Source organism: Dermacentor silvarum, chromosome 10 (genome assembly GCF_013339745.2).
Source record: "Dermacentor silvarum isolate Dsil-2018 chromosome 10, BIME_Dsil_1.4, whole genome shotgun sequence".
Classification (NCBI taxonomy): Eukaryota; Metazoa; Arthropoda; class Arachnida; order Ixodida; family Ixodidae; genus Dermacentor; species Dermacentor silvarum.
The window spans coordinates 143,906,401-143,932,898 of NC_051163.1; the positions used below are offsets into that span (position 1 = coordinate 143,906,401).

Sequence of the window (26,498 nt, forward strand, 5' to 3'; positions counted from 1 at the left end):
CCATCCACAAGTTCCTCTTGATCGGGCTTATGACGCCGCGTCAAGATTAGAGAGGCAGTTGGCATTAGCTAAGAAACAACCTACACCAGCATCTGATAGACCACCAGGCTTTTTAAGAAAATATTCTAATGCCCTCCCAAACATAAACAACATCCTACGAAAATACCACCCAATATTATCAAGTAACGAGCATCAGAGAAAAGCGTTCCCGGATGTACCAAGGGTTACCTATCACTGCAACAGAAACTTTAAAGACAAGTTAGTGCATTCAAAAGTCAGCCAACATCATTTTCCCGTTGAAAAAGCATGTTCTCGCCCCAGGTGCAAAAGCTGCAAGCACCTTCAAAGTGACCTTAAAATTAAAAGTCCCGCAAATGGCTACACACACGAAGTGAAAACTACCTTTACTTGAACTAGCTCCGACGTAATTTATATGCTCGAATGTTCCTTCTGTAAGAAACAATATATCGGCGAAACGAGACAATCAATGAACATCAGGTTAAACGGACATTGTGCGGACACAGCTAAAGAGCTTCCCAAAGCCGTCGCTGAGCATTTCAACCAGCCATGTCAGAACTTAAACTCTACATACTACAGTCAAATTTCTGTTCTGCGCGAGACAGAAAATATAGAGAATCGTACCTCATCCATAAGTTCAAGACATTGCAACCAATAGGCATGAACGTTTCAAAGGGAGCTTTAGAATCTATTCGCTATGCTCAACCGCAAACCATAGGCAACAAAACTAAATTACTTTTCCTTGAGTTGCTTAGTTGGTTTTTTTTTGTTTTTTTCGTTATTCGATTGTCAATAATACTCGAACCTCCCTTAGCTTTCACTCATTCCTTTCGTTCTTTCCCCCTCCCCCGTCGTCTAGGCCCCTTCCACGAAAAGAGGAACTTACAATGACACGTCAACCGGCTAACACATGGCGCTGCCTCAAATTCCTCCACTGCCTATCAGTAGTGCATTATCTGTCTTTTCAATTCTACTCTCTTGCCGCTAACACACTCTAGCTTGTTGCCTCACCCACCCACCTTACCTTCTCTCCCTTTTAGAAGAACCCTACCAATATGTGCCGAGGAGAGCATATGTCGCCTTGAAGAAGACAAGTCCACTTGTCGAAACGTTGGCTCCAGCTCTCGCCTTGTTCTCGTGTTGCTCATCGTCTTAAATTTCCATCTCCCGCATTCCCCGTGTTTTCCCTGTATCTCCCTACCTTTTGCGAGTTATGAAGAAAAAATTATTATATAAGTCACACCGGTGTATAAGGAGCACCTATTATAACTCAGTCGACATGAGGAAACACGGTTATGCATGCTTGTACACTCTTTGCCAAATGTAGTACTTGCCCATTTCAGGGCACTGAACTTATGTGAATAAATTTTTACGAGCCGCCAAGTCTAACAGAATAAAACTTGAACCTGACAGTTGCCCGACAGCAGCACACCCAAATATTTATTCGGGAATTTCTTACCTAAAATATTGTTAATTAGATGGTATAACTTGCATCAACTGTATTTTTATTATTAGTAAAAGGCATATGGATGCACTCAGGTTCATTTTCCGCGCGGAACACCATTCACAAATATGTTCAAGATCGGCCTGTAGTTCTAGGTCATCATGTCCATCCTTAATTTTTCTATATATAGTAGTCATCCGCAAGGAGCCGCATATTAGAGCTCCAACAGTCAAAAATTTAGGCTGCTTCGGTCAGCAGCATCACTGGGTCACCGTCCTCTGAATAACCCAGTCAAAAAAAGCACTTGTCTCCAATTGGGAAATTTCCAATTGGTACCAATTGGAAATTTTCCAATCGTAAATTAGTACATAACTGGACCAATTGAACCAATTGGAATGTAACCAATTGTACCCAATGGGTGCCAATTGGTTTGAAACCAATTGGTTGGAATGGCCAATCCTCGCTTCACCTTACCAACGAACCAGAATCTTTTGGACGTTCTCGTTGACAATGTTCCTGTGTTGATTGACACCGGGGCGCATGTGTCCATTATGAGTGCTGCTCTTCGCCGTCGGCTCAAGAAAGTTGTGACGCCTGCCCCGAACCGAGTAGTACGAGTCGCCAACGGAGGGACTGTCGCTATTGTTGGCATGTGCTCTGCCCGACTCACCATTGCTGAGAGACACACCGTCGTTCTCTTCACCGTCATCGAGCATTGCCCTCACGAACTCATTCTCGGTCTGGATTTCCTCGCCAGTCATTCTGCCCTCATTGACTGTTTGGCAGGCTCACTTCGCCTTGACTTGCCTCTTCTTTTCGACCCTGTGGACCCGCCTCCAAGCCATTTGAGATGCATGGATTTTATTCGCCTACCGCCTCACTCTGTGACACACTTCGACTTGTTGTCCTCTCCAGCAGTACCTGACGGCAATTACGTGGTCGCACCAATTCTGGCCGTTATACTTGCACATGGTTTTAACGTGCTGCACACTGTGCTTACAATTACTGGCAACCGCACCTGCCTTCCCCTTCTCAATTTCGCACTAACCGTGCAAGTTCTGCCTCAGGGGATCTCATTGGCTATAATTAGCGCTTTGCAGGATGATGAGGTTGAGCCATTCACAGTCGAAGATCGTTACAGCTCAGCCCATACCGTGCCGTCATCGCATGGTACTGACGTCGACATTGAGAAGATGGTTTCCTCTGACCTTACGCCTGCTCAAGCTGAAGCCCTTTGCTGCGTTCTTGAAGGCTATCACGGCATTTTTTACTTTGACAATCGACCCTTAGGTCAAACGTTTGTCGTGACCCATCGCATAAATACTGGCGATGCGAACCCTATTCACCGACGTCCATATCGTGTTTCTGCGTCGGAACGAGCTGTTATCCAACAGGAAGTAAAAAAGATGCTTGATAAGGGCATTATCGAGCCTTCCTGTAGTCCCTGGGCTTCTCCCGTCGTACTTGTCAAAAAGAAGGATGGAACGAGGTGCTTTTGTGTGGATTATTGCCACCTGAACAAAATCACAAAAAAGGACGTTTACCCTTTGCCACGCATTGATGACGCTCTAGACTGCCTGTACCGTGCCACCTATTTTTCTTCTATCGACTTACGGTCCGGCTACTGGCAGATATCCGTCAACGACATGGACCGAGAGAAGACTGCATTTGATACCCATGACGGTCTTTATCAGTTCAAGGTGATGCCTTTTGGTCTCTCTAACACGCCCGCCACCTTCGAACGAATGATGGACTCTTTGCTTCAGGGGTTCAAGTGGTCAAACTGTTTGTGCTATCTGGACGACGTCATCATTTATTTGCCCACATTTGACACGCATCTGGACCGTGTTTCAGCGATTCTTGACGTGTTCCGCCGGGCCGGTCTCCAGTTGAACTCGTCAAAATGTCACTCGCCACCAAATATCCGTCCTTGGACACCTCGTGGATGCCAGAGGCGTGCGACCTGATCCGGCCAATATTCACGTCGTTACAAACTTTCCTGTCCCAAAGTCTACTAAGGATTTTCGTAGTTTCATAGGGCTGTGCTGTTATTTCCGACGCTTTGTAAAGTTTTTTGCGACCATCGCATGTCCCCTTACTGACCTCTTGAAGAAAGACGTCCGGTTTTCTTGGGGTCCTGACCATGCTGCATCTTATTTGCAGCTCACTACTCTCCTTACCATGCCTCCAATCCTGGCCCACTTTGACCCGTCTGCCTCAAGGGAAGTTTGAACTGATGCCAGTGGTAACGGCATAGGAGCAGCGTTAGTACAACGCCAGCGTGGACATGATCGCTTTATAGCCTATGCCAGCCGACTTCCATCACCTGCCAAGCGCAATTATTCGATCACAGAGCGCGAGTGCCTCGCTCTTGTGTGGGCTGTTGCAAAGTTTTGTTCATACTTAGACGGACGCCCGTTCTGTGTCATCACTGATCACCACGCTCTCTGCTGGCTATTATCGCTCAAGGACCCCATGGGACGACTCACTTGCTGGGCATTACGCCTGCAAGAATATACCTTCTCCGTGGGATATAAGATGGGACGCTTGCACCAGGATGCCGATTGTTTGTCCCGCTACCCCGTCGACGAACTGGCTGATGCGGACGCCATCGCTTCCGTTTTCTCTGTGTCCCAGTTACTTCAAATCGGCAACGAGCAACGCCGCGATCCTTCATTACGAGCCCTCATCGACCGTCTGGAGTCAACGCCTGGCGACGCCTCTCTCCGGATGTTTCTTCTCAAGGAGGGGACATTATACCGCCGCAATTTCGATCCACACGGCCCTGACCTTCTGCTCGTCATTCCATCACACCTGCATTCGACTGCCCTCCGCCAACTTCATGACGCTCCCTTGGCTGGACACTTGGGCGTCTCGCGCACATATGACCGTGTACGCCGTCGATTCTTTTGGCCGGGTCTCGCCCGCTCCGTGCGGTGCTACGTTGCCGCTTGTGAGCCCTGTCAGCGCCGGAAGAAGCCCTCCATACTTCCAGCTGTATGGATGTCTCCAGCCAATCGACATCCCACCCGAACCCTTTTTCCGTGTTGGTCTAGACCTTCTTGGACCATTTACTCTCTCGGGCTCCGGAAATAAATGGGTCGTCGTCGCTACTGATTACGCTATGCGGTACACAATCACGAGAGCCCTCCCCACAAGTTGTGCTACTGACGTTGCTGACTTTCTTCTCTATGACATCATTTTAGTGCACGGTGCTCCGTGCCAATTACTCGCTGATCGTGGCCGCAGCTTTCTCTCGGCAGTCGTCGAGGACATCCTCCGCTCCTGCTCAACAAAGCACAAGTTCAGCACGTCCTACCACCCACAGACCAACGGCCTCACAGAGCGCCTCAACCGGACCATCACCAACATGCTTTCGAAGTACGTTGCGGCCGACCACCACGACTGGGATCTTCACTGACCATTTGTGACGTTCGTGTATAATTCATCGTGTCACGACACCGCCGGCTATTCACCATTATATCTCCTATATGGCCGAGAACCTGCATTGCCCTTGGACACTTCGCTGCCCTCGCCCGCATGTTCAGCCACTGGATACACCCGTTTCTAGGCCTCACAGGAGCATCACAGACGCCTCTATGATTGCCACCATCGCGACGTGCACTTTTCTCCGGGTTCTCTGGTGCTTCTCTGGTCACCCATTCGACGTGTGGGCCTTTCCGAAAAGGTGCTGTCGCGCTACATTGGCCGTCTGGTGCGACAAGTGACCGATGTCCCCGCCGACCTCTCAGCGCCATCGTCAGCTGCAAGTGACATCGTTCACGTGGCGAGACTAAAGCCATACCACACACCTATCACAGCGGATGTGTAGATTAACCACCGGGACGGTGCTTCTACTGCCGGGGGTGATGATACGAAATAGCCGCCACAGTGTGGCTGTACTGAGGAGAAGGAAGATGACGTGTTCCCGCTTGATATAGCGTCGCCATTTTGGCCTCCATTAGCTTCCCTGTAAATAAATTGTAAATAGCCTTGGGCATCAGCTTCACGTAACAATGTATACCCCACAAAGCAAACCTAAATAGGATTCCAGCTGTCTGAAACAGGTTTGCTGTAGCCGTAGTACTGCATGCATATATAGCTATAACTCATTGAATGGGTTCATAAACTGAAAGTATGATTTCCCACTTGGTTACGTTCTAGCTAGTTTATTCCTATTGGCAGTCCAATTAGACTCAGTTGGGAATGCAAGCTGGGCCTAGCGGGTTCAAACTGGCAAGATCAATTGGACTCTCATTTTTATCTCACCCCACATTAAATATAAACGTAGACTTGACCTATCCCTTGATGTATTTCACTGCGGAACTGTTTGGATCGAAACCGATGCCTTGTCTTCTCCAAACTATTGTGGCGGAATTATTATTGGCTGTATTGACCGTTCTCCATCTTCTTCCATACCTGATTTCCTTCCTCATCTTAGCGTAGTTTTGCAAAATATTACTAGTGAAAACAAGCCCGTCCTAATCGTAGGTGAGATAAATATTAACACGTTTGATGTCGACAATGGTGCTGTGTGTGCCTATACAGATTGTTTTACAGGTTTTGGCCTTGAGCAATTAATTACTTCTACAACCAGGATTTCTACTCAAGGAAGCAGCTCCCTCTTAGACCATGCCCTCACTAATATTTCGCCTTCGCTAGATTCTGGTGTAATTGACAGATATATCGGATCATTACCCTGTATTCGTCACTTTCAAATGTAACCTTCCTAGGACAGATCGCTGTTATTTCACGTCTCGTCTTGATAAGATAAAGTTTGATGCAATTGACAAAATGACTGGACAGTGATAGCTACCAAACAACATCCAGAAGAAGCACTTCTGTTGTTTTCGTCTTTATTTTTAAAAGCTGTTCAAGCTAACACTGTAACTGTAAAGTGCAAAAAGAAATTTAAATTTCCGCACAATCCGTGGATCACTAATGGACTACTTCAGAGCATGAGGAAAAAAGAAAACATGTATAGGAAGACTAAGCAACAATCTTTCAATGTTAATTTAGCGTTTCGCTATAAAAAATATTGCAACATCCTGAGCAATTTATTGAAAAAGTCTAAAAGGCAATATTACGAAAATGAATTCGTGAAACATAGGTTTCATCTGAAAAAACAATGGCAACTTATCAACGAGTTTTTGAATTTACCGCATTTTGGCAGTTATATTGAAAAAATAATTTACAATGATGTTGGTAAGGGAACAAACAGCTCTAGGACGGGACGAAGTGAGTAGACAGACAAGGCGCTGAACTAACAACCACTGGTTTATTGCTGGGAAAGCAATATATACAAAACACAGGCTCAGCGCAGAAGGCCAGAAAAACACGGTTTCTGCGCCGGGAAGGGAATAAAATCATCACATCACGCGTGTCGTCAAGGCAGGTTATCATGTTTTAACAACTAGTTAATCACGCGCGTCGTCATGGCAGGTTATCATGTTTTTAACAAGTAGTTTATCTCGCAGCTATGTAGAGAGACAGAGGAGTTTCCGTGCTGACGCAGGAGTTTCCGTGCGATTGAATGCAAAACTGCTTCCCAAATTTCGCGTGCTCTTTGATCTTTATACCTACCTATTATTTTGCAATCTTCAAAGAGAGGTTTGCAGCCGCATTCTTTGTAGTGCTGGGCTAAATGGCTCGGTACAGACCCTTTCATTGCGTACGCATGTTCCCTCAGCCGGTCATTCAAACATCGGCTTGTTTGGCCAATGTAGCAACGTTTGCACTTGAGTGGGATCTTATACACAACAGCACATGCGCACTCAACATGAGCTTTTCTGTGTTACTTCTCACAGGTTGCTTTTTTGGGGTCTTTCTTGTTTACCTTGCGGCATAGCGCCGACAACTTGTCCCTTGCGCTGAACAAAATGCGTGTGCCTATTTTTCCGGCGACCTTCGTTAACCTATGCGAGACCCCATGGACATAGGGTATGACGGTGGTGCTCACATGAGGTCCCTTGTCTTGGGCGTCACGTCCTGCCCTCCCTCTGGTGAGGATAACCAAAAGCCTGGATGAGCCGGTGCACTTGGTGCATGAAGCTGCTAGCTTCATGCCGGTGGTGGCATGAATGCTGCTCTGAGACATGAGACGGCAATGCTTCTTTTAACTATTTTTGAGTGCGAAGACTTAAAGGGGAGAATACTTTTCTTCGAGCGGGGGTTGTAAGCCCAACAAACGTGTTCCCTTTCTAGCGATGTCTCTAGGTCGAGAAACCTTATCTTATTATCGGAGGGATGCTCGATCGTTAGTTCTAAAGGTTTCATTACCGATTGAAAGATGTCGAAAATTTCTTTTGCACACGAGAGTTGACCTGTTCCGTCAGTTTTGTGTAGCACAAGAAAATCATCCACAAAGCGAAATACTTTAGTTACGCTGGTCGGTAGGAGGCAGCCCATGAGGCTTCTGTCAAAACGTGCTAGCACAAGGTTGCGAAGAACAGGAGCGATACAAGATGAAAATGGCACCATTGTAGCTTATGAACGTCGACTCGAGGTAAAAATTAAGAAGCTCTAAAAACTTGTCAATACCACATGCATCCCATACCTATCAATGCACTGGCTAACACGAGGTTGTGGGGCGAGGTGTATATATTGCTTTGACAGCAATAAACCATTGGTCGTTAGTTCAGCGCCTTGTCTGTCTACTCACTTCGTCCCGTCCTAGCGCTGTTTGTTCCCTTACCAATGATGTACCAACCAGCCCAGACCAGCACACTCCTACAATGATGTAACTATCACTCACCCGCCTAGCATTGCCCGTGCATTCAGTAACCACTTTTATGAAATATACAATACCACACATGTTTCTTCTGACTATCATGCTAGCTGATGCGACCACTCTTTCTTTTTGTTTCCTGTGACCTCTGAAGAAGTCCTTACTGAGATTTCCAACTTAAAGAACACAAGTCCCGGTCCTGATGGAATTTCTGCATTTCATTTAAAGCTTGTTGCTCCGATTATTTCTGATGCTCTCAGTAATTTAATTAACCTTATGTTCACAACCGTTATATTTCCTAGATTTCTAAAGAAAGCTAAGGTAATTCCTGTTCACAAAAAGGGTGATAAAACTCAAGTCGTTAACTACGTCCTATATGTATTTTATCTTCAATTAGTAAAGTTGTTGAAAAGTTATTAGTTAGCTGTATTAACAGCTACCTTAACAAATTTAGCTTACTGAAACCTTGTCAGTTCGGTTTCTGTTCAGGAAGCTCGACTAACTCGGCTTTGCTAGCATTAACTGATTATATTAGATGTTCACTTGATCTTGGACACTTTGTTGGCTCGGTCTTTTTAGACTTTACTAAAGCCTTTGATACAATAAACCATAATGTTTTGTTTACTAAACTGCAGTCTGTTGTAATTTCTGGTCCGGCACTTAATATGTTATCCCGTAGGGGCGTCTGCACAAGCAGGCGTTTGGTGAGTTGCGCCACCACGTACCCGAGCACACGAGGATTGGACCCTCCCGCGTGTAGCCGTGCGCGGCTTAGCCGTGTCCGGGGAAAAGAGGATCCTGGGGGTTGAGCCAATGCCGGGTGTTTGGACCTTTATGGCCCCCCGGCGGAGGCAACACACCTCTTTGGCCTCTGCTTCACGTAGACGGCACCCCCGGACTGACCCACCCGGGGGAAATCGGCAGTCGCCTTTTCCTGTTCTTCTCTTCAATCTTCGTCTTTCTCCCCCACTTTCAATCTTTCCTGTCTCCTTTTCTCTTCCATTTACTTCCAACATTCCTGGCAGCGAGGGTTAACCTTGTGTGGGTAGCCAACCTTGGATATTCCATACCTGGTTATAGTGGCGGCGTACAGCTCGCGTTTGCAGGACCTATGTTCTGCAGGCTCTGCAGCGTCCCCTCGTTGGGCTCCATGGTGGGTGGCTGGCGTCGCTGCCGAAACATTCACCTATACTTATGGAAAGTTCATTCCCCCCACCCCCTGATCGCCGTCTGAAACGAGGGCGCACCGAAGAAGTTTTCAAGTTTTTTGGCCGAAATACTGAGAATTTTCCTCGATTTCATGTAATCCATTCTGAGAAGAAAGAAAAGGCAGCGAAAATGATCTCACCTTTTCTGGTTGCAAAAACATTGACTGAAGCTTTTGGTCCAGGTTATAAAGTTTCCAGGCTGGCAAGCGGTGATCTCCTTCTGGAACTCCACGAAAAGAAACAACACGAAAAACTGTCAAATCTAGTGTCATTCGGGGATCTCCCAGTGACAGTCACACCGCACCGCACTATGAACACAACTCGTGGAGTCGTTTCTGATGCTGATCTTATGGAACTTTCGGAAGCTGAACTACTAGAGGGCTGGAGTGATCAAAATGTGATCAATGTCAAGAGAATTAAGATGAGGCGCAATGGAAAAGAGATCGAAACAAAGCACCTAATTCTAACTTTCGGAACAAGTACGCTGCCCGAGACCATTGAGACTGGATACCTAAAGATCCGGGTCAGACCGTACATCCCCAATCCTCTCCGATGCTTTAATTGCCAAAGATTTGGCCACAGTTCACAGAACTGCCGAGGCCGCAAGACTTGTGCTAAATGTAGTGCCCAAGAACACCCATCTGAAAATTGTGAGAATACTCCACACTGCGTGAACTGTGATGGGGAGCACCCCGCATACTCGCGATCATGCCCATCCTGGAGAAAAGAAAAAGAAATCGTGACAATCAAAGTAAAGGAAAACGTATCGTTCAAAGAGGCACGCAGGCGGGTAGTGTACCTGCCAGGGAGCACCTTTGCCGACGTGGCGCGTCAGGGGGCAGCGCCACAACGGCCTCCGGCGACTGTTTGGCCCACACAACGTGGGCCGGCGGTGGCGCCGTCCGCCCCCTTGGCGGCTGTGGCTGGCGCTGCTCCGCCATCTCAGAACAGGGGGCCATCGACCTCCGGGCTGGTGGCCTCCAGAGCCTCGTCCCTCGAGACGAGGCTTTCACGTCAGGCCAACCGTTCGCAAGAGCGCGTGTCCGGCGCCTCGCAGGAGGACATGGACACAACACCAAGCGTGAGGGCGCAGCCAGCGCCTAAGGAGCGGCGCGATTCCATCGACCGCTCCAAAAAAGAAAAATCTCGTGTCGCGGCACCTGGAAGGGGCCCGTGAGCTAACTTTACATTCTTGAGCGCACAGGCCAAAAACGCATTCAAAATGGACACACAGGTATTGCAGTGGAATGTCCGAGGACTCCTCCACAACCTCGGTGACATTGGGGGGCTCCTACATGAATATAATCCAAGGGTGCTGTGTGTTCAAGAAACACACCTGAAGCACGCGCAAACGAACTTCCTCCGAGAATATGCTATTTGTCGTAGAGACCGCGATGGCACGGCCGTGTCATCCGGTGGTGTGGCTGTCCTAGTGGACAGAGTTGTTGCCTGCCGAGAACTAAAACTCCGTACGTTCTTAGAGGTAGTTGCTGTTCGTGCGGTGTTGTTCAATAAATTAATTACTATTAGCTGTATATACATCCCTCCGAATTATCAACTCCAGAGGACAGAGTTTCAAAACTACATTGATGAACTTCCGGAGCCATACATAGTTGTCGGGGATTTGGGCGCGCATAACACTTTGGGGGAGACAGCCATTGTGACGGAAGAGGGCGTTTAATAGAAAATTTTCTTTTTTCCTCGGATGCATGTCTACTCAATAAGAAGGAGCCGACGTACTATAGCGTTGCACACAAAACCTACTCCTCAATAGACTTGAGCATAATATCCAGTAGACTAATACCTTACCTTGATTGGAACATTATTAAGAACCCCTACGGAAGTGACCACTTCCCAATCGTCATAATTGTAACAAAACAGGCTGAATGCTCTCCACATGTTCCCAGATGGAAAGTTGAATCGGCAAACTGGGTCCTCTTCGGAGAAATAACGTATTTAGCTCAGGATGACATTGCTGGCTTTAACATAGACGATGCTGTGGCCTACTTTACAGGTTTCATAATAGAGGCTGCCACAAAATCAATCCAACAAACTAACGGGCTAGCCAAAAAGCGTCGCATCCCATGGTGGAACGACGATTGTAGAAAGGCGCGGAAAGAACAAAACAAGGCTTGGGGATTGCTTCGCGACTCTCCAACTGCCGAAAACCTTATAAATTTCAAACAGGCAAAATCCCAAGGCAGAAGAACACGTCGACGTGCTAAGAGAGATAGTTGGGAACAGTATCTTTGCAGTATAAATTCCTATACAGACGAGAGAAAAGTGTGGAACAGAGTAAACACATTAAAAGGACGTCACTCAAAATCACTCCCCTTGGTAAACACAGAAGGTGATAGCCTGAAAGAGCAGGCTGACTTCCTGGGTGAACATTTTGAACACATCTCCAGTGCATCACACTACACAAAACACTTCTTGCAGTTCAAAGAAAGCGCAGAACGACAGCCCCTCGAACGTAAATGTGCGCCAAATGATACATACAATCGACCGTTTTCTCTCGCTGAACTTAAGGCATCTCTCAACTGTTGCAATGACTCCGCACCAGGTGGCGATCGCATCCTGTACGAAATGATTAAGCACATGCACCCTGAAACCCTAAAAACACTATTAAGTCTTTTCAATGCCATGTACGCAGCTGGTTACATTCCATCTTCGTGGAAGGAAAGTGTGATCATCCCTATACATAAACAAGGCAAGGACCCATCCTTACCCAGTAGTTATAGACCAATAGCATTGACAAGCTGTATTTGCAAGTTATTTGAAAAAATGATACACCGGCGCTTGATCTCTGTGCTTGAAAGTGGCAAAATCCTAGACCCCTTCCAATGTGGTTTCAGGGAAGGTATGTCCACAACAGACCACCTTGTTCGCATTGAGTCTTATATCAGGGATGCATTTATACATAAACAGTTCTGTCTTTCAGTGTTTCTTGACCTAGAGAAAGCTTACGATACAACATGGCGCTACGGCATTCTCCGAGATCTCTCTGCGATGGGTGTCCGTGGCAACATGTTAAACACAATCGAAAGTTACCTATCGAATCGCACATTCCGCGTAAGAGTGGGTAACGCTCTTTCTAAGTCATTCACCCAAGAGACCGGTGTGCCACAAGGGGGCGTGCTTAGTTGCACACTATTTATCGTAAAAATGAGTTCCCTGCACACAGTCATCCCACGCACTATGTTTTATTCTGTTTATGTCGATGATGTGCAGATAGCCTTCAAGTCATGCAATATTGCCATCTGCGAACGACAAGTGCAGCTTGTAATAAACAAATTGTCCAAATGGGCAGATGAAAATGGTTTTAAGGTAAATCCCCAGAAGAGCACTTGCGTACTCTTTACTAACAAGAGAGGCGTAACGCCAGTCCCAAGTATTGCAATCAAAGGAGATGCGCTCTCTGTGAGCAGCAAACATAAGTTTCTAGGCATTGTTTTAGATTCGAAGCTTACATTTATTCCTCATATTAAGTATCTGAGGGCAAAATGCCTGAAGACAATGAACCTCTTAAAGCTTCTGTCGCGTACGACTTGGGGTAGTGATCGAAAGTGTTTGCTTAACTTGTATAAAAGTCTTATCCTCTCACGCCTTGATTACGGATCTATAATTTACAATTCAGCAACGCCCAGTGCATTAAAAATACTAGACCCCGTCCACCACATGGGTATCCGTCTCGCGACCGGTGCTTTCAGGACAAGTCCAATCCAGAGCTTGTACGTAGAGTCGAATCAGTGGTCGCTTCATCTCCAGCGGTCATACAACAGTTTCACATATTTTCTGAAAGTACAAGCAAACATTAAACATCCTTCTTACTCAACTATAAATGACATGACCGCTGCCACACTCTTCCATAATCGATCTGCAGCAAGAAAGCCGTTCTCTTTGCGTGTGAGGAATCTTAGTGAGGAAATGAGTGTTCCACTGCTTGAACAATGTCCTATGGCTCCAGCGAAACTGTTGCCGCCGTGGCACTGGCAACTCATAGAGTGTGACACATCGTTCCTGGAGGTCACTAAACACGCGCCAGAGGCACACATTAAAATGCATTTCTTAGAACTCCAGTCTAAATACTCGTGTACACAGCTTTACACAGATGCTTCCAAGTCACATGCCGGGGTATCTTATGCAGCCGTCGGCCCATCCTTTTCGGAATCGGGTGTACTCCACCCGGAAACGAGTATCTTTACGGCTGAGGCCTATGCACTATTGTCGGCTGTGAATCATATAAGGGCATCAAAACTTCAAAAAGCAATTATATTTACAGACTCCCTAAGCGTGGTGAAAGCTCTGATGTCACTCTGCAAAAACAAAAATCCTGTACTTACTGAGCTCTATTCCAGTTTATGCAGAGCGTATATATCTAACCAGCATGTGACTATGTGCTGGGTTCCTGGCCATAGAGGCATTGAGGGTAATGTGCTTGCAGACCAGTTGGCCACATCAACTACATCGCAAGCTCCTGCGGCTACTATTCCTCCCGCAGATCTGAAGCCTTTTCTGCGAAGAAAACTGCGAGACCACTGGCAGCGCTTGTGGGACGCTGAAACAAATAATAAGCTTCACTTAATTAAGCCACAGTTAGGTTTCTGGTCACCCGCAACGAAAACACGACGAACTGATGTCCTGTTCTGTCGTCTAAGAATAGGACACACATATGGTACTCACAATTTTCTGTTGAATGGAAATGATCCTCCAACCTGTGGTAGATGTAGTGAGAGGCTGACCGTCCTCCATGTCCTCGTGGAGTGCCGGGAAGCCGAAACAGAAAGAAAGAAATATTTTCCACAAGCGTACCGATATCATGTCCCGCTTCACCCCATTATGTTTCTTGGCGAAGAACCGATTTTTAATGCCAAAGCAGTCGTCGATTTTTTGAATGATGTGGTCCTGCATGTTGGAACTAGTTGGATGCCCAACTAGTTCGTAGCGCATCCTCTCTCCAGAGGATGCCGCTGTGATAGTTTTTTATAGCACATGCCTCCAGGCCCTTGTGGTTCAAGGGCTCTGTTTAGGCAGTAGTGCTTCTTGCCAATTACTGCATCTTAAATATTTTAAATATCGTGTCATTACCTCTGAATGCATTCTTCATTTCATAGTACACCTCATGTCATTGCCATGATTTTAGTACATGTATATTTTACGCATTTTACAGCGATTATTTTTAGGCCCTTTTACAGCCACGCTTCATCTACTTTTCAGAATTCATCGCCCCACTGCACATTCACAAACACTGGCATGGTGCTCTTTGGCCAAAACTGGCCCTTGTGCCATAAAACACCACACATCATCATCACTTAATATGTTAAAAAGTTATCTATCTAATCGTGAATTAACAGTGTACGCAGGTGGGGCTTTCTCTGAAAGCAAAATTATTAACCAAGGAGTGCCTCAGGGCTCCATTTTAGGTCAACTATTATTCTGCATTTATATTTATTTATTTATTTATTTATTTATTTATTTATTTATTCAAAATACCCCTAAAGGCCCTCAAAGAGGGTATTACGTAGGGGGACATATTGCAGTGACATGTGAATAATAACATAGTGAGTGAAAAAAAAGAAAAAGAAACGCGATCATGAACATTGTCTGATATACAGCGGGTAAGTGAGTAGCAAAAAGAAATAAATACAGTGGGTACGTGGAATAGGAAAACAAGAACAAAGACAAAAGAGAATATATATGCAAAGCCACAATATATTATAATTGGAAATTCTCAGCAATTAGAAAAAAAATACATAGCATATTAGTCAGCTACAAGGTGACAACAAGAATACACAAACTTAAAATACAGAGCGCTTGCTAAAATACACAAAAACTCATAAAAAGAATACAGATGCGATATTCCAAGTGAAAAATGGCTAGAACTGGTACAGGAAAAAAAAATAAATCGATTAGGTCGGGCAGTCCGTTTAGGCAATGCGCTCAGTGCGTAGCAGCTCCTGAAATTTTGCTATGTTAGTCTCAGTAGCTACATGCGATGGTAGGTGGTTCCACTCAATGATAGTGCGTGCTATGAACGAATTAGCAAAGCGATGAGTGTGACATGTGGGTCGTTTTACTTTATACTGATGATCGCGACGAGGGAAAGAGACTGCAGGCGCTTGAAATAAATCGCCAGAAAGGATTGGATGATGATAAAGTTTATGAAAAAGCGAAAGGCGGGCTGCTTGGCGACGATGCGATAAGCTTTCCAATTCGGCGCGATCTCTTAGTGCAGTGATGCTCGAATGACGTGAATAATCTGAGAAAATGAAGCGCACAGCACGGTTTTGCAGGGATTCGATATTCTGAATAAGATAGGCTTGAAGTGGTTCCCAAATAGCTGAAGCGTATTCAATTTTCGGACGAACCAGTGTTACATAAGCGAGCTTTTTTATATGTGGAGGGGCATTTTTTAGAGAATGTTTGATAAAACCGAGTGAACGATTAGCTGCAGCAAGAATGACGTCAGTATGATAATGCCACGCAAGATCTGATTGAAAGTGGATACCCAGGTATTTATAAGTAGTAGCAAGTTCTATTTCGACATTATTTAAAGCGTACGATGTTGGTATATGGGCACTACGTTGAGTAAATGACATTAATTTAGTTTTGGATTCATTCAGTGACATTAACCATGTAGAACACCAAGTATTAATACTGTCAAGGTCGGATTGAAGGAGTTCACGATCGGTATTACTGGATATATTACGGTATAGCACGCAATCATCGGCGAATAGTCTAATACGGGAGGACACATTATTAGGCAAGTCATTAATATAAATTAGAAAAAGTAATGGGCCTAAAACGCTACCCTGAGGGACACCTGAGGTTACGTTCACATAAGTAGAATGAGAGTTATTAACGACTGTGTACTGTGTTCTGTGTGACAGGAATTCTTTAATCCACGAGATAATATCAGGGTGTATGTTAAGCTGGGTTAATTTTAGTATGAGCCTGTGATGGGGAACGCGATCGAAAGCTTTTGAATAATCCAGAAAGATGGCATCAACTTGGAAACCAGAATCCAGTGCCGAGTGCAAGTGATGTGCAAAACCAGCAAGCTGAGTGTCACATGAGTATCCTTTGCGGAAACCGTGCTGTTGCTTAAAGATAATACTGTGCTCCTCAAGATAGTTGATGATTTGAGTGTAGATAACGTGTTCCAAAAGTTTGCAGATTGTATTAGTTAAAGAGATTGGGCGATAGTTGAGGGGCAATGAGCGATCACCGGACTTAAAAATGGGAACTACTCTGGCCACCCGCCAGTCGTGAGGGATGGTATGAGATGTTAATGATTGCGAGAAAAGGGCACACAGAATAGGCGAGAGGCTCGGTGAAATATTTTTTAGTATCTTGTTGTTCAACCCGATATGGTCGGACGCGGAAGAGAGCTTAAGATTGTTTAATAATGAGCAAATTCCCCCCTCTCTGATAGTAATTGCAGGCATCGTTATGTCAGTGCGATTACCAATGAGAGGGCTGGACGTTAAATCCTCACGCGTAAAAACAGAGGAAAAAGCATTATTTAGTAATTGCGCGCTTTCCGAGTCGGATATAAATTCGCCATTAAGATTAATAAGGGCAATCTCAGGATGGCTGCGTGGGTTAAGAACACGCCAAAAACGTCTCGGGTTATTTATGAGAAGAGAAGAAAGATTGTTTCCAAAAAAGTTACGTCTCGTGGTTTTTAGCAGGGATTGGTATGCTTTTTCGCATAAATGGTAGCGTTTCCATGATTCCGATAGACGATTTTTGTCAGCGTTTCTATAGAGCCGTTTTTTCTTATTGTTGAAGCGCCGGAGCCGATCGTTGAACCACGGTGTCGAGTTGAAACACTTTATTTTTGCGACTGGAATGTGCATGTCTATCAAATTGATAAGCGTGTTTTTTAACCATGTCCAGTTTTCTTCGACTGACTGCCTTGAGTAAACGGCTAGGAATTCATTAGAAAAAGCTAATAACTCTGAATTGATTATATCGAAGTTAGCTTTCTTGTAACATCGAATATACTTGTTAGTAACATGACCTTTCTTAGGTAAGACTGAAAGGTTGCCGATTATAATGTCGTGATCGGACAAACCATCCATGTGGGACAAGTCAAGGCAAATTGCAGGATGATTTGTTAAAAAAAGGTCGAGAATATTAGCAGACGAAGCAGCCTTACGCGTGGGATTAGTGATGAGCTGTGTTAACGAAAAGTCAAGACAGGTTTGAAGAAAACAGTGCTCCTCTGTTAGGGTAGGGGCAGCGGATAAGATTGGCCAGTTAATACAAGGAAAGTTAAAGTCACCGAAAATCAGCAAAATATAGTTTCGAAAGCGATTAACAAGAACACAGAGAATTCTTTGAAATTCTTCAGAGAAAGTGGGACTCATGTTAGGCGGTCGATAAAATACACCAATCAACAACTGGCTGAAGTCGCATTTCACAGTGACCCATACGCATTCTAAAAAAGTGTCTATTGGAACATTTCCTGACATGAACTCTTTTTTAACTGCTAACAGAACGCCACCGCCTTTTTTGTGCTTATGATCACAGCGAAAAATCACAAACGAGGACCAACTGTTAAAAATATGTGCGTCGGACACTGTTTCGTCAAGCCAAGTTTCAGTAAGTACGACTAAAGACGCTGAGCATGAATCAATGATGGATGATAAAGCAATAGATTTGGGGAGCACACTTCTGATATTGGTAAATAAGAAGGTAATGTCACCATCACGTGTATTTTTGTCTTGAGATGATGTAGTCCGAGTGAAACGAGAGAATGACTTTGCATTGCGTGTGCATCAATCGCTATCGGACCGTGTTACACGTGTTGCGCGATCAGCCTCCGAGTCCCACTCGTAAGTTTCACTGTTGATGAAAAGCTTGTTGAATACCAGACGGATCCTATCGCCTTCTTTTCTTACTGTTTTGGAAAACTGCAAGAGCTTACGCCGTTTCACTCGCACTGCTTCGGAAAAGTCACGTGAAACACTGAAAGCAGTGTTTTTCAATTTGTATCCATGACCTAGCACTACCTCGATTTCCTTGTCGTTAAAAAATTTTGCGATTAAAGGACGGGTTTTTCCCGAAGAAAAACGCCCTAACCGATGAGCCCTAGCAACCGAAGAAACGGTTATGCCTAATTTGCTACTGCAGAAATCCAACAAAAGTTGCTCGGAAGTTTCCCTTTTCTCATTTTTATCGGTATCAGAAATTCCAAAAAACAATAAGTTGCATCTTCGTGAGCGATTCTCCAAGTCGTCCACTTTGTCTTGAATTCTGGAGATGTTACCCGAGTGGCTTGTGGCCGCGCCAACCGTGATCCCCCGAGATACTTGGGCCTCAACGTTGGACATACGGGTCATAATGGTACTAAGGGTTTCGCTGTAGTTGGTCGAAGGCGTACGATCAACAACCGCTGCTACTTTGGCTTCCAACTCAGACAGGCGCCGAGAAACTGTTTCGAGTTCATTTTTCAAGGTGGCGTGAAGCTGCAATGCCTTATTGACGCTCTCAACAACATTGGCGCTGGTGGCCTCAAGCCTTAAAATGGTGTTGACGACGAGCTCAAGTTTTTCTTCTTGAGGTTTCGTCATAGGCCCAGGGTTCAGCTCTATGTCGCCACAGAGAAATAAGAGACGCCACAGGTGCGTCACAAACACACGAAAACGTTTACAGGTATCAGGTGGCCACGACACCGCAATAAGCCATACGTCATTGTCACGATAGCTGGAAACATCGTACAGACTGACCTGCAGAAGCACCAAACATGAGCGTGGCATCCCGGGTGAAGCGATGCCGTGGCCTGTGGATCCAACGAGGTGTGCGCGCTCTTGTAGGAAGCGGTCAGCTGACATGGTTCCTTGTTGACAGCCCATGGACGCTGCCCCGCTCACCAACGGAACGGACGAACCAGCTGCACTTGGAAAAGGGCCGCAAGTCCAATCCGTCGCACAGTTCACACAGATGCGCGGACAAGCAGATTGTTCCACCGGAGATGCGTCCAAGGTGACCGGGTCGGCAGCTATCGGCGAGCCGAGAGCACCAAGCAGGAACACCTGCAGAAGCACCAAACATGAGCATGGCATCCCGGGTGAAGGGATGCCATGCTCATGTTTGATTGATTGAATGCTCATGTTTGAATGAATGATTTACCCGACTGCATTAATTATGCACTACCGATATTGTACGCAGACGATACGACTGTTGCCCTCACAGATAAATCAGTACTTTAGATAATTTCGAAGCTAAACAGTGACCTGTATAAAATTACTGATTGGTGTAACGCCAAATTTTCTCATTTTAAACGCTGCGAAAACGCAATTTATGATATTTAAGTCATCACAGAGACATTTACCTTGCTCTCCGACCATAACCCTCAATGGGCATGACATTCCTCCCTCCACTTGTGTGTTCTTGCTCGGCATTAAGTTAGATCCCCACCTTAAGTGTACCAATCACATTGCGCTCATCAAACAAAAAACAGCATTTGGTATTAGGTCACTACTCAAATCACGTGCATTTTTTTCCAAAGAAGCATTATTATCATTATACTTCGCTTTCATATCATTTATGGTATTGCTTCATGGGGTAATACTTATCATTGTCATCTTTCCTCTATTCAGCACATTCAAAATCGGGCCATTCGCATTATAACTCGAAGCCATTCTTTCTCTAATGCCTCCTCTCAACTACGTACAAACCGCATTCTTCAAGTTACAGATTTCTTCAACTATCATTTAGCGATATTATTTTTCAAACTATATTAACTAAACAAGTTTCTTACAACTTCGTTAATTCTGATCTACTTCTTAATCTTAATAACACAAGGTTTGCAGCAGAAGGAAATTTCCTGTTACCTTTATGTCGTACTAATTACGGAAAGATGGCTTCCTCTTTTTGCGCACTTAAACTTTGGAACAGTCTCCCATATGCCATTAAATTGTCATCTACCTTGTACTCATTTAAACACCAACTTAAGAATTATTTGCTGTCTGATTAACTTTGTATAATGTTATATTGCTAGTTTGTATTTTTGCTTATTCCATTTTGTTGTTTCTCTGCTCTGCATTCTACTTTATTTTTTATATAACAATTAAGGGTGCCGGTGCAGTCTCTGACTATGGGACCCTTGTCTGCATATTATTTCTTGTGTAAATAACTGTGTGAACGAATAATTGACTAAACTGAAACTAAACTGAAACTGACTCAATTGGTACCAATCCCTGACTAAATCTAACCAAATGGAGGTAAGGATTTCCCAATAGGCCCAGTTGATTCCAATCGGCAAGTCCAATCGGACTTAATTGGTTTCACTTTGACTCAATCGTAACCAGTTGGAACAAGGGATTTTCCAATCGGTTCCTAGTTGGGTCCAGTTCATTTCATTTGGCAACTCCAATTGGTTTCTCCTCTGATCCATTTGTAACCGGTTGGAAGTAAGCATTTTCCAATTGGTTCCTATTGGAAAAGCTAATTGGAGTCAATTGTTTTTTTTTTTTTTTTTTTACTGGGAACGTTTATGAGACGTAGGCATGTCACTGGCATTGCTTCTGTGGCATGGTTGGCTTATGGAGAAAAGGAGCGCTCATTCTGAACATGCATGGCTTTATCATGTAGCAGATGCACTGACGGAAATTTTTGGGGAAAAAATGGTATAGTCTGGAAAATATGGCATACTCTAATGGTATATTATCTAGTCTGTAAATGAACAGTGTCTTAGTCGATCTGGACCACGGTGTAAGAGTCTTTGGGTGGGGACACTACATGACTTGCTTGCGAGTCGCGTTGGACCAGATAAAGTAGCAACGAGGCCCGCCCATTGGTCAACGTTCAGTCTAAGTCAAAAGTTTATAATCAATGTTAAAAGTGCCCTGAACCACCCCTCGGCCTTGATGAAAAAACATATTCTGCAGTTAGCATACCTGGCTGTGACGATCTCAGCCATATTGACGATCTCGGCACTCACAAGCAGAACGTGGTCACCTTTTTCTTAAACACTCTTTTTTCGACAGAGTCCTTCTCACCCGTTTTGGGACTGCTGGCGGCTGCCCCTTCCCATAGGCACCGCTATTAGCCGATAGCTGACATCAATCATAGAGGGTGTTTAGATGATTGCGCTTCTTCCTACTGTTACTGTGTATAATTATTGACACAGGTTACTAAACAGGCTGAAGTAAGTGAAAATCTGCGTTGCGAATTTGGATAAGAATTGCTAGATGAAGCCAACTGCTCACGCTCTACCACGCCTGCCTGCGCAGGACTTTGACCACACAGCACTTGTAGTCGTCGAGTCTCGCTAATTTGGATTAGTTTTGAACACTCAACTAGCCTTGAATCACGCAAAACTGAAGGTCAGACCACACGTATGCTTGCCAGCCACTCCTGGCTGCTCCTGCCTCGATGCCTTGACAGACACATTGATCTGTTGACAGTGCTTTAGAATGTGCAATTTGAATGTGGCTACTATCCGCCAATCAAGCTGGTGCAGGACAAAGCTAGTCCGCATCATGTAGCATCGCCAGACTGGTGCACATGAGTGTGCACACACTGCCGTGGCATGTAGTGCAGTGGCTGCTGGGTAGTGTAGATGCCGCTGCGACGAGTCCGCTCACTGAGAACAACCGCATGCTCCGAGTGGTCTCTGCAGGTGACGTGGCTCGAGGCATGTAGTGAGCGAGCCAAGTGCTGGAACAGGTTGTCTACTTGCACACCTTCCAATTGCGTCACCGTGATGGTTGAAGACGTTAGGAATCCAATGTGGGTGCTGCCGATGAACTCGCATGAGCAAATACAGTGTAGACCGCTTATAACGTAAGTCGCCGGAGTCGTGAATATCTGCACTATAAGTGGTACCGCACTACAGTGAAACCTGGATATAATGAAATTGACAAATTCCCGAAAAACTTCGTTATAAAGAGGATTTCGTTATATGCAGGTTCGGCACGAAAATTTGAAAAATAAACGTTTACCGTATTTACTCGATTCTAACGCGCCCTCAATTGTAACGCGCACCCGTTTTCCGTTTTCGTCGAAGCACTCATCCTCGGAATGTCACACCAGGTACCGGATGCGTGGACGCGTGTCGGTTCGCAAAAGCGCGAGGCATCGGAAACGAAGAGCGAGCGTCACGATGGCGTCGTATAGTGTTACAGTAGAACCTCGCTGTTACGTTCCCGGGGGCTGTGTTTTCCCGGCTGTTACGTTGTTTTCGACCGGTCCCGGCACAGCTCCCTTAGAACTCAATGCATTGGTAACCCCAATGTTGCGTCGCAACTGTGGGGCCGTTCCCGCATCATACGTTGCGAACTGCCACCCCACGCCAGCCCGAGCGGCCATTTTGACGTTTCATGTCGCTTGGCTTGGTGGCTTGACGATGGCTGATGATGATGATGATTTATTGGCATCCCCTTTGAAACGGGCCGGCGACAAATAGTCACCTAGCCTGCTTGATTTAATCAGGTATACTATACATGCTCTTTATCTAGCATTTTTGTATACCTCTCATTATTATTTTTCTTTTTCAAAAAATTTACCTTGTGCCGCTGCCTATGATTTTAAGAGATCAGGTCGTATCCATCTTTTCCCTGCTTTTTTTCCACCAGTACTCCAATCGTCTCTTGCTGATCTCTACGGCTGATCTGTTCCACTTTGAAACCAAGCGCTTCTGGGAGTTGCACGTTACCTACGGTTCTCGCTGGGTGGATCCCGTCGCATTCCGTCCCGGCATTAGCCGGGATGGAATGCGACGGTCGCGACTTTGCGGAGAAATGCATTGGCGTTCCAGTTTCTTAACAAAATGTCGCTTTCTGCATTGAAGCATAAACTTAACTGGAACGTCAATGCATTTTTCCTCAAAGTTCGGGAATTAATATCTCAAAACTGGTGTCAACGTGAGAATTAATTTCAAGTGGATCGGCCTTGCGAATTCCATGGCTACAATTTGTAAATTGCAATATGGGCCATCAGGTAATTACTTAAAAACTTAATTAGTGAATTTTTGTTAATCATTCGATTATGCATTTCAATTTCTTGTGCAAGTAATGTCTGCCTCTTCGAGTAGACCAGCTCATGAACTAGAATTTGGCTATCTGCCACAGGCAACCTTAAATAAATTTTGAAAGTGTTCGTTGAAACACCCTGTATATATATACGTGTGTGTAACTTCCCTCCAAAATTAACTGAGTTGCGAGTCAGCACCTGTGAGTTACCTTTTTTTTGTGTCCTCGTTTCTTTTGTGTGTGCTGCAGTTTCAAGAATGAATAGTTTGTACATGCTGTTATGAAAAACAGCGCAAAAAACGGGACAAGATGGAAAGACCTACAGAATGTTGATTGGTGTACGGAAAAATATATCAAGGACGGTGTTGCTGGGCCAGGGAAGCTACGAAACGGCCACAACAAACAGGTGGGAGGGCAGTTAGGTGAATGGCACGAAGAGCACGCAGAAACAGGAATATAGGAATATTAGGGGCCGCCGCGCCGTTCAACAACCTGGTGAATGTTGAAGAGTGTGACAGTGACTAACGGAAAAGAATTTTAAGAAAGGAAGGGGGGGATGGATATGAGGAGACGTGCTTAAAAGGTGTCAAGAACAAAGTTGACGGATAATTATGAACATAGGGGGATAATTATGGACATAGGGGATCGCTCAACACCAGACGGCCGTGGCCAGTCATCTAGCTGAGGCTCACCTACTCCATCGTAACACGTGCTGCTTGCTGTGGAGAGCCCATCCTAACTAAACGTCTCGGCAGTTTTCAGAATTACTGGCCCATGCCGTAATTTTCACAAAAGCTTCTAAACAGGAAGCCGCCCTGCTGCGGATATGTGTCTCAATGTGATCAAACAACAATATGCGTCATGTGATGACTACAATACCACGATCGCAAGTTACTTCCAAACAAGTCGGACAGCGGGTCAGTGAGTGAGACTTGCATCATTGTCCAAGTTTTATCCTGTATTTTTAAATCTAGAGTAATGTAGCATGCCCATAATGCTGAAAGCGTGATAGGCGACTTGCAAAATAGTGCCCGCCCTCTTTCTTATGTAGCCATGGAGGTACCACTCATTAGAAGATCTTGCTGGAAAACAACGATTATTTCCACTGTCACCTGGGCTGCAACATGTAAACAAAAAGACACACGATAGTACGCTGTCTTGTTTTTGTTGGCCTCGTTTTTAGCGCTGTTCCTTTTTCCAAGTCATGTACCAGCTATAGGTCATCAACATATACATTTATAAATGCATCAATTCGCTAACGAAATTTTAATTTCTTTTAATATCATCATTTTTGAAAAATAGCATAAGTATGAGATTGAATTTGATGTGAAGTGGCTGCACGCTTTAGCAATGAAAAACCGTTGGCAGAAGTGTAGCAATGTGTTGTTTTGGCAACGCAAAGATGTGCATCCTTGTTGTTAAAGCCTTCTTGTCCAGGGAGTGCTAGGAGTTTGTGTTTGCATGGTCTACAACCTCTATATATATAGAGAGAGAGATAGGTGAAGGAGGGGGAGGAGCGGTAATTGTCGGGAGAGAAACCCCCCTCCCGAAATAAATGTCTGGTTATGCCGCTGATGGGCAGCACACTCATAAAGCAAGATCGAATACACTGTGTCGAGATACACACATGTGTACCAGTCCAGTCTGCTTTTCTCTTTCTAGGCCCTCCGCTAGGCACTGGTTCAATTTTGAGAGAGAATTGGATCAGGAAGTAATAGACTCATGAGCTCCGGATATGACCTGTGTTGGTGCGAATCTCGATTGTCTGCAGGCATTCCTGAAGGGGGAGACGCAGATAGCGGCGGACGAGGCGTTCCAGAATGCAGTGCACAGCTACGTGGAAGTGTTCCTCAAGAGCGAACGGGTGCAGCGCATGGTGGCCAGTGGGGCCTGCTCAGCGCACGACTTCCGCGAGGTCTTCCGTGCGAATGTTGACAAGCGTGTGCGCAGCCTGCCCGAAATGGACGGACTCTCCAAGGAGACAGTCCTGGGCTCCTGGATGACCAAGTTTGACGCCATCTTTCGCGGGGACGAGGATACCCGCAGGTGAGTGCTGGCCACGCTTTGTCTGTTTGTGGACACCTAACAGCTTGCCTGCTGCAGCCGGACACAGCAGGGTCGAACTCTGCTGCCGCACGGCCTGGCCTCCGAGCTGCTGCTCTCCAAGGAGCAGTTGTACGAGATGTTCCAAGGGGTGCTCAACATCAAGAAGTTTGAGCACCAGCTGCTCTACAACGCCCTGCAGGTACACTTCTCATTTGCCACCCTGGTCTTCTCGGCGAGACCACACGTGTGTGAATGAGCAAAGCATTCTTTACTGAAATGTGCTCACTTGTGGCGCTCATCTTGTTTACTTCACCCCCTTATACAGTATTTCATCACTGGCCCTATCTCAGTGCTCACTCTGCTCTTTTCCCCAGCCAGCACCTGCAAAGCAGAGACCAAATTTAATGAAAAACTTGTTTAGTTGCTTTTTCTGATTTTAAAAATGCAATTGATTTTTTCTGCAGGCTTATTATTTCATGAGACAGTTGTAAAAAGCTTCTCTTATTGTTTTTAAATTCACGAATAACCACTGCACAAAAAATATACCACCCCACCGGTGCATATCCTAAAAGGCACACAATGATGGAAGTACTTCTATGATTGACCCGCCGTGGTGGCCTTGGTGTTCAATTCTCTTTATTTACCAGAAAATAATCTGGCTGGACTCCTGGGCTAAAAGCTGCAAGAATACAGCTTGACGGGGCCCAGGAGACCATACATACATTTCAACAAGTGACAGGTAAACAGATATCGGATGTTTAAAAGCATCATACACAAAAATAAACAAGTTATTTATGCAGATAGTAGACATGATTATACATTGAGAACCTGTACTCTTACTTGTAGAACCGAAGAAAACAACAACAATGCATTTGTGTTAGAATGCAAAACAAACATTATTTCAAGAAACTAACGAAGCACAATTCTACAGTAACACGTATACAACACTCTAATTTACTAAAAGAAAGAAATAACACCACTAATACAAGAACTAACTGCAATAGGACAAAATGACATCAGTTATATATCAATAGCAAGTAACAAGAACAAAACAAATGAAGACCGTGTTT

At 45.1% G+C, this 26,498-nt stretch overlaps 1 protein-coding gene across 1 annotated transcript in view; it reads left to right on the forward strand.

The window, feature by feature from the left end:
* The window catches only part of LOC119431026 (calcium-dependent secretion activator-like), a 629,635-nt gene that overhangs the window by 20,181 nt on the left and 582,956 nt on the right, over positions 1-26,498 (forward strand). Inside the window, exons 2-3 of the mRNA XM_049657435.1 lie at positions 25,154-25,428; positions 25,486-25,627. Of these exons, the coding sequence (XP_049513392.1) occupies positions 25,154-25,428; positions 25,486-25,627 (417 nt within the window). The remainder of the gene's footprint in view (positions 1-25,153; positions 25,429-25,485; positions 25,628-26,498) is intronic.